Here is an 8,768-nt window from a genome sequence, read left to right on the forward strand (position 1 = left end):
TCCATTCATTTGGAAATCAAAGTCTGGTTAATTGTAGAGCATTGCCTGCTTCCCTTGGCTGACAAGCTTTATGCATGTTAATTTATGAATGTTAATTTTATGTTCCAGAGGGTGTGAACACCTACCAACACTGCCAGAAGCACCAATACAAAGAATGATGGAGTTGAACTAAATGAAGATTTAGAAATAAATCCCAGTGCAGACTTAAAATGATGACTTAGCCTTTGTGAGCTGAACCTCAGGTAACTTGCAGTGATAATTGGGATGCAGAGCTGCTTTAAGAAAATGTTTTATTACTTGAACCAACACTCCCCCCCCATTCTCTTCATGTCATAATATTACAAATAGCACAGCTCAAAAAACAGCTTTAAGCATTGGCGTCTGTCTATCATACAGTTCTGCAACACAGTCAGCAGTTCAGGAAAGGTTGACTGACCAAAAACAAAAAAAAAACAGCATCGGCATATTTACAACATCTTATTTTGTCACGAGTCACAACTTGGTCTTTGTACAGCACAGATCATCCCAAACAGTGGAACATCTGGAACCCTTCCAACACGCCATCCACAGGCCAGCATCAGCCAAACACGCCGGTGGGGGGTGCGCCGACAGATGGCTCAGTCCTCCAGGTTGTAGTTGGGGTTGACGACCAGGACGGCGTCTTCCTCGGAGCTCTGCGACTCTGAGCCCTTCAGCCCCGCCCGGGACAGCTCGATCAGGATGTGGTCCTGAGGAGACGGTCCAGAATTCAGCCTTCAAACGTCAACTTCTTAAACAAGCAAAGACTGTGGCAGAAAGCCAACTCACATAGTGGACCAGCCTGTGGATGACCTTCTCTATCAGCCCCTTCCTGTTGATCAGCTCCTCCTCGGAGTCGATCTCTGCCTCGATCTCCTTCAGGTACCAGTTGACCACTGCCGTCTTCGTCAGCTCCTCCTCTTCCTCAGCTAGAGCGCCAAACGAGAAGAGGACACGGATGAGCCACCGCACGCGCCGAGTGCTGCCGTGGCGGGAAAGAGCATTCCTCACCCTCCTCTGCTCTGCGCAGATGCAGGACCAGCAGGTTGGAGATGCGCTTGTACTCGGCGAAAGACAGACGGAGAGACGGCTTGGCCTGGGCGCCGTGGTCCGCGTGGCCGTTGATGCCGTCGGCGTGGCCGTTAACGCCGTTCGGGACGTTGTTGCCTGCAGAGCAAAATCTGTTGCCGTCACAGTTTTTCCTTCCACTAAACTTTCCACCAATGTGCAGAAATTCAGCCTTCTGAACGGCTGGCTTATTTCGCAATGCCTTCTTAATGGTTTGCATTAAAAAGTCAAGCTTTGATAAAAATCAAGCAAAAAAAAAAAATTACATTTGATTTTACTCCACGCTAAATCTGTTTGTTTAACCTGCTGGTAGTTTGGGTTTAGAGCGACGTGCATTTATTGTCCGGCCATACCATCGTCCTGCTGCTGCTCCTCCTCCTCCTCCAGTTCTTCCTCCTGCTCCAGGTTGACGTCGGGGGTCTCCACCCTGATGATGGACTTGTTCAGGAGACGGAAAGCCTCCTTCACGTGCTTAGGCTGCACCTGGTGCACAAAATCCACAGAAAGGTTGAAACTTCGGAGCAGGAAGCTAAGCGGTGAGAGCGACGGCGGTCACCACTGCACGGCGTCCTCTGGTTACCTCGTCGCAGCAGTGCATGCGGGCCATGGCCTCTGAAAGGCGGATCATGCTCTCCAGCTGCCGCACCGTTATCCTCCAGGCGGACTTGGACACGCCCCCCGAGGCGTCGCGCTGCCGGAGGCGCTTGTACTGCTCCACGATGAACTCCTCCGACTCGCTGGAGATCTGCGGCGGTGCACAAAGACACAGAGCATGAGTGAGACAGGAGACGTCTGGACCCCGCCCCCATCCTGTCCCCTGCAGAGCCAATCACAGCCATGGAGCTTTATCGTCTTCTTTAGCGAATTTTATTGAGATTCTATGATCAACTCGTTTGCATGACCTCAACTGCTCTATGCCTAGACTTTGACTAGACCCCTGATCTAAACCACCCTGCTGTAGCTCTGGTTGCATGTCCAGCTGAGCAAGCCTCGGGTTGACTGCAGCCTCTAGTCTAGCAGGTCCTCCCCCGGGTTTGTCCTGTGCACAGCTCCCTGTCCCTGCTAAAAAAAAAGCCCCCCCCCCCCCCCCCCCCCCCCCCGCAGCATGATGCTGCCACTACTACGTCTCACGGTAGAGATGGATGGGTTGAGGGTTTGCACGCAGACAAAGACGCTACATTTTGGTCAAGTCTGATCGGCTCGTCTTCTACATGTTCGCTTTTTCACGGCTCAAGGAAAGCCACCATCACTGTCCTTCAACTACAATGTTCTTGAAAACGCGTCTGGCCGTACAAAACTCCCCACTTCCCCAGACCTACATTCCTACATTTTGCTCGACGTTTTGGAGGAGGACCACCTTTGTGGCCTCCGGACTGACTTGGATTAGCTCCATTACAACGTCAGCAACTCTTGAAGTCGTCAAATAAGGCCAAAAGCAGGTTCATTATAACCGGTTCATATAAAATAGCTGCTCTAAAGCTTTGTTTGGCTTTTTAGGCCCAGTTTAACCTGAAAGTAGTTCCTTATAGACCGAACATGTAGTTAAATGCCTACTGGCTGCTTCTCAGATTGGTTCTCTCCTTTCCTGGCTCCTTTAGGCGTCTTGGTGGCTTTGCACTTGTCTCAAACGCCGGTGATGGGTAGATGAGGCCGTCAGAGCGTTGAGACACATTTCCCAAAATGTTTGGATACAGAGTTGGTTCTGTCACCGTTTTGCTCTATACTGACACCTGCTGGATCTTAAACACCATTGCAGGGTACATGGAGCTGACACACCGAGATTATCTGTTAATGTGAAAATTAAAGTGATGTGATGTCACTTATTGACTTGTTAATGAGGTAAAGAGATTTTATTAAAAGAATTTTCATTTAAAAAAATAAGTGTTTTGGCATTTAGCTGATTCCGGCGGCTGTGTTGGATCCACGGGACAGCTAAGTATTAATGAGAGTCGACTTTATTCTATTTAAAAGGATCATTATAATATTTATTCCCTTTTAATGTTTCGCCTCATCTTTTTCCTCTTAATTTCTTTTACCTTTCTGTTTCTGTGTCCGCTGACTTTGAAATAATCCCAAATCCATGTCCAATAACATTTTTGCACACGTATGGAGCGGAGCACTGTGGCGAAAGCAGCCGTGCTCCTCTAGAGGCATCAGAATAAAAGAGGCTGAATACGAACATGCCACACTTTTCAGATTATTTCAATCTTTCTATGCATTTTGTGAGTTATTGTCTTAATTTTTCAGGTATGCACTACATTGAGCTGAGCTCTCAGACAGCACCCCGGTTAAATACGATGACGCTTGTGTCTTCTGAGCTTTTGCCGAGTTCTACCAGAGACTGAGACTCCATGCAAACGCTATAATATGTGGAGAGAAATATTGCTGTTAAAAATATTTGATCTTCATGGCCAACAAGTGAATGAATAAAGTTCATAATGAAAGAAAGCGAGGAGCCGGCCAGCCTCCACCCACCTTGGGTTTGAACTGCCGGGCGAAGAGCAGGTATCTGCGGATCTCGTCCAGAGAGTACAGCCTGTCCACGGACTCCTCCACGCGGGAGTGCAGGTCCACGATGCGCCTGGCGATGGCGTAGTCCGTCACCTGGGACGCACAAACGCCCATCAGAGCACAGCCACACCGGGACGAGGCGGCAGGAGCCCGGCGGGTCTAGGGTACGCACCTCGTTGCACTCGTCCACCAGGATGAAGAAGAGGTCGAAGCGGCTCATGATGGGCGCGGTCAGGTTGACGTTCTGCTTCAGGCTCTTGCTGCGGTCGTAGCGCCCGCTCACGGGGTTGGCCGCCGCCAGGATGGAGGTGCGCGCGTTCAGGGTGGCCTGCGGCAGGAGGGGGAGGAGTCAACCCCGATGTGTGGACAGTACAGAGCTGTCTGAATGCATTCACACACTTAATCACAAATCTCATCGGGTTTCATGTGGTGAAACGACACATAACAGCAAAGACTGAAATGGAGGCAGAAATAGATCGTTTTTTTATCCTGTCGAGACATTTTGGGGGTACTTCTCATCTCCAGTTCAAGTCTGGTTGGAGGACCGCTGTTTTCCCCCACAGATTCACAGATGAAGTCAGGTTTGGACTTTGACTAGGCCATTCTAACAAAAGACGACCCTCCACCTCAGTCTCTGATGGGTTTCCTTGGCTTATCGGCCGGCGTTTAGCTCCGCCCACCTTCCCGTAAATGATGGAGCTAGGATTTTTATGTGTGAAGTGTGAATGTTTATTACTACTGCACAAAAATTGCCCATATTGGGACAAATAAAGTTACTACTACTACTACTACTACTAGGACCCTGAGCGTTACCTTGACCCCGGCCTTGGTGATGCTGATGGTCTGCTGCTCCATGGCCTCGTGGATGGCCACCTGGTCCTTGATGTCCATCTTGTCAAACTCGTCGATGCAGCAGACGCCCTGGAAGCAAAGACGAGCCGTTTCAGCACCAACGCCGCGGGACGATCGGGATTACCGGGATTCAAACCCTCACGTTGTCAGCCAGCATCAGGGCTCCCGCCTCGATCACGAACTCGTGGGACTCCTCGTCGCGGACCACGGCCGCCGTCAGACCTGCGGCGGTGCTGGCCTTGCCGCTGGTGTACACCGCTCTGGGACTGAACTCCTCCACGTGCCTGAAGACACACACAGACACACACACACACACACACAGGGAGGTCAGAAGGGTCACCGGGCCTGGAGGACAGGCTTGGTCTCTATCCAGCAGCGGGCGCGTCCCGTACTTGAGGAACTGGCTCTTGGCGGTGCTGGGGTCTCCCACGATGCAGACGTTGACGTCTCCCCTCAGCGAGGTTCCCTCCATGGTCGTCTTGGGAACGCCTCCGAAGAGCATGAGCAGGATGCCGCGCTTCACCTCGTCGTTGCCTAGAAGAACAATCGTCATCATGAAGGCTCGACTGATGAGTCCTAGCTTGTTACGAGGGGGGGGGGGTGGGGGGGGGGGGGGGGGTGTACCGTGGATGGTGGGGAAGAGGCTGGTGCACAGGTTGTGGTACAGGTTCTTGTCCTGGCTCATCTCGAACACCTTCTCCCACTCCTTCTCCGTCATCTGGCTCTTGATGCTCTCGGCCGTTTGCTCCTCGTCTCGCAGCTCCTTCCCTCCGAACTGCAACAGGAGGAGACGCGTTACTCCTTCACGCCACAGACCGAGGCGGCTGGCCGTTTTAAGGCGCTGCGTCGGGTTCTCACTCGCGGGTTGGTCGGCGCCACGTTGCACGCCAGGAAGGCCAGCCTGTAGGACAGCTCCCTCACTCCCAGAGCCTTCAGCCCCCTGAGGCCCTCCGACTCGGAGCCCTGAGGACCCCCGGGGACACGGGTGCTGGTCTCCGCTCGCAAGCCTTGGGAGATAAACACAAAGTCATTCACGCAGATGAAATGAGATCAGAGCGCCCCGCTGCCCAGACATGAACCCATACCAGGAGTGCTGAGCTGGGAGACGTCCGGCACCACGATGAGGGTCCCCGTGAAGTCGCAGCGGTCTCCGGCCTGAGCCGTCTCCACGGCCTCCGCCCGCAGGATGATGTCCAGAGAGCGCGGGATGGACCCCCGAGGCAGCTCCGCCTGAGTCTCCTGGATCCGTACCTGTACGCACGGACCGCAGCGCGTCAGACAGACGCCGGACACGCTCGCCTCCTCCCCCACCTCCCCCCCCCACGTTACCTTCTGGAAGTCGATGAACTTGGACTTGTGCGTGTCGAGGTGGAAGCGGGAGCGGTTGTTGCAGACGGGGTTCCTGCAGATGGTCGGCGGCGAGTACTTGAACTGCTGGGGGACGTCTCTGATGAGCGCCTGGCAGTCCATGCACAGGAAGGTACCGCTCACCTGCAAACACACACACACACCGGTTCACATTCCGCCGCCCGGCCATTCTGCACTACTTTGTGTCGGTGGATCACACCACAGGCGGCATAATGTCAGACGATCCGCTGAATAGTGGAGTGCCGTGATCTGGGGGTGAGTCCAGTGGACCTACCAGCTCCGGGTGGACCGGGTGCGTCCTCACCACCTGGCCGCTGATCTTCACCAGGGTGCCAATTCGCATGGAGGACAGCTCCCGGATCCTGCAGGACAGACAACACGTTCATCTCCGCGCATGCGCGTCAGGTGGAAGCTGCCGGACTTAAGGCTGGACGGAGTCTCACTTGTGTCTGGTGGGCAGATCTTCGATGGCAACGTAGAACTCCTTGTTGAGGGGGACGTTCCCATGATCCCTGGCGAAGTTGCGCACAGCCCGGCAGAGGTAGGGGTACACCCTGGAAACAAAGGACCCCTTTACCTCAACCCCTTTCTCTGAGGATCAGGCTGAGGACGCGCGGCGCGACTGGCTCACCTGTAGTACTCCTCCTGGATGGTGGTGGCCAGCTCCTGGTTGAAGCCCTCCAGGTCTATGAAGCTCACCAGCAGGGTGTTTCTCTCGGGCCTGATCAGCTCCTCGGCCTCTCGGACGTACTTCACCTCCCCGTCCTCGGCATGAAACCTGCTCAGGAGACAAACTCTGATCAGATCCTCAAACCCGGTCCGGCTAGAAAACGCTAGAACCGAGCGTTGCTGAGCCGGGCCACAGCGTGCAGCACCGCCTCACTTACTCCTCCAGGAAAGCCTGGAATAACTTCTGGCATTTCTCCGCCAGCTCGTCCTTCACCGTCGTCCCGGCATTCTCCGCGGTCGCTGTGGCCACGTCCATGATGCTTCACCGTCAAAGAAGAGCTCAAACACACCAGCTGCACACGTCTAAAACTTCCCCCGGTTCTCGCTGCACGCTCCCCTCCGGACAACAGACGACGGTTTCGCGCGAAAAGCCACACCACGTGACGTTTGGCGCGCCGCTCTCGGCCAATCGGGGCCACCGCGCAGACGTTTCCTGGTTTGTAACCAATCAGAGGAGAGAACGTCAAACGACGGAAGCTTCCTCCTCTGCTTTGTTTTACCGCGCCGTGTTGGTGATGGCTGGGGGGAGAAGAAGCTCGTGGTTTAACTTCACTGACTGTAAAGTTGTTACGAATATATTTATCAGACATATTTAAATTAGCTTCCAGCGGATTTGCTGTACATTATTTTAAAAACAATAAAGGAAATTCCCCGATTTATTTAAGTGCAGTGTTGCATTAAAAAGTAGATGTCAGCACTAAGTTTAACTAATCCCATCTACGTTCTACTGTATCTCACAGTTTAGATGTGCTTAAAGTGGACTTTGCTGACCCAGAAGGTGAAAATAAAGCTATACAATGTTTTTTTGATTCGTAATGAGAGAAAAGAATATCCCTACACAGTTGATTTCTAATATATTTATTAAGAGATGATTATTTGCTGAAACTATAACAATTGTTTCCTTACATGAAACAATCTTAAACAATTTTGAAGGCAAACCTGGAATAAATAAGCTAAATAACATTTCACAAATGCAAATAAAATGACAAAAAAAATGACAGTTCCTGCATCTGCAGGAGGCCACAAGCCCCTTTCAGCTCATACTCAAAAGAACCCATCATCTGCTTGTTTTCCTTACAGCTGATCTCTCTGTAAGGTGGCAACACAGAGTAAGGCGTGGAACGTGACCTGCTTCTTGTAAATTTCTGATCCATCTTCTTTTTTTAAGCCACTGATCCACCTTGAGAAGTAACCATTACACCCATCAGATGAAAGGGTCACATGGGATTTTGGAAAAAAATAGAACAGCACATTTCTCCATCCCAGCCAGGAAAGGAATTGGAAACCTCTTCTAAAAGCAAAGTTTAGTAACCCACACACATTGTGTACTGTACAGTTTCTACATACCTGTTTCATGTGGGAGATGCAGCTGGCCTTAGTCATGAAGGTATTGCTATACAAAACGGTTAAGATTTGACTCCACAACCACTTTGTTAAACTACCTTTTGATTAATATTCCAGCAATCAGTGCTCCTCGGTGAATGCCTGTAATAACGACAGTCACTGGCTGTTCGTGTAAATATAGAACGAACATTACATAAATGCTTTGGGTGAGAGCGACGCCGCATCAGTTCTGGAAAATGCTTTTCCAGAACTGATGGAACAACAAAACTGTCCTCAAGACCCTGGCTGTAAAAGCCACGGGTGCCAACTAGTGTGTGATTGGTCTGAAATTTAAAGTCGCCTTAGTGAGAGGGCCCTAGCAGGGCTGACCCAAGGTTGTATGGGATGTTGGGCAGATATTTTTGCTTTGGGGCCTTACTTTCTGTTCAGAACATCACCACCGATACAGATTCAGTGGAATCTGGGAAAGTGGGTTAGGTTTGATTGGCTGAGCTTAGAAGCAAATACAAATAATTGTTTTTTATTTGCTCAGATTTCTTTGCGAACAAATTGAGCTCAAACACCAAGAAAAGATTCAACTCATGACATTAGACCAAAAATACATTATTATTTCTGTAAGACTGTTTGTTTTCTTTCCATTCAACTGGGAAGACAAGCCCCAACTTAACTTGGGATCCTTCTAGATCTGATGATTTTTGGATAGAGGCTCAAACTGTACTGTACATTGCATTTATAAACCAAGCAGCTGCTAGTGGGGAATGCAGCAACACAATATAATTTACAAATGTGTTTATAGTCACTTATATATATATATATATATATATATATATATATATATATATATATATATATATATATATATATATATATATATATAT

At 50.5% G+C, this 8,768-nt stretch overlaps 1 protein-coding gene across 1 annotated transcript; it reads right to left on the minus strand.

The window, feature by feature from the left end:
- Positions 1-273: 273 nt before the first annotated feature.
- mcm6 (minichromosome maintenance complex component 6) lies at positions 274-6,919 on the minus strand. The gene is made up of 18 exons (XM_036137988.1): positions 6,705-6,919; positions 6,449-6,595; positions 6,261-6,371; positions 6,092-6,179; positions 5,779-5,940; positions 5,535-5,700; positions 5,308-5,456; positions 5,074-5,224; positions 4,842-4,983; positions 4,592-4,733; positions 4,411-4,518; positions 3,770-3,925; positions 3,562-3,690; positions 1,667-1,831; positions 1,440-1,569; positions 1,030-1,185; positions 808-947; positions 274-728 (listed from the first exon to the last, which is right to left on the minus strand). The coding sequence occupies exons 1-18, from the start codon at positions 6,800-6,802 to the stop codon at positions 618-620; spliced, it is 2,451 nt and encodes an 816-aa protein (XP_035993881.1). The 5' UTR covers positions 6,803-6,919; the 3' UTR covers positions 274-617.
- Positions 6,920-8,768: the final 1,849 nt, after the last annotated feature.

Source organism: Fundulus heteroclitus, chromosome 6 (assembly GCF_011125445.2).
Source record: "Fundulus heteroclitus isolate FHET01 chromosome 6, MU-UCD_Fhet_4.1, whole genome shotgun sequence".
NCBI classification, from domain to species: Eukaryota; Metazoa; Chordata; class Actinopteri; order Cyprinodontiformes; family Fundulidae; genus Fundulus; species Fundulus heteroclitus.

Coding starts and splice junctions, on each gene's coding strand:
- mcm6 (XM_036137988.1), bottom strand. CDS start 6,802: ATGGACGTGGCCACAGCGACCGCGGAGAATGCCGGGACGACGGTGAAG. Junction 4,734..4,841: donor GCCAAGAGCCAGTTCCTCAA/GTACGGGACGCG, acceptor GTGTGTCTTCAG/GCACGTGGAGGAGTTCAGTC. Junction 729..807: donor TCCACAGGCTGGTCCACTAT/GTGAGTTGGCTT, acceptor CCGTCTCCTCAG/GACCACATCCTGATCGAGCT.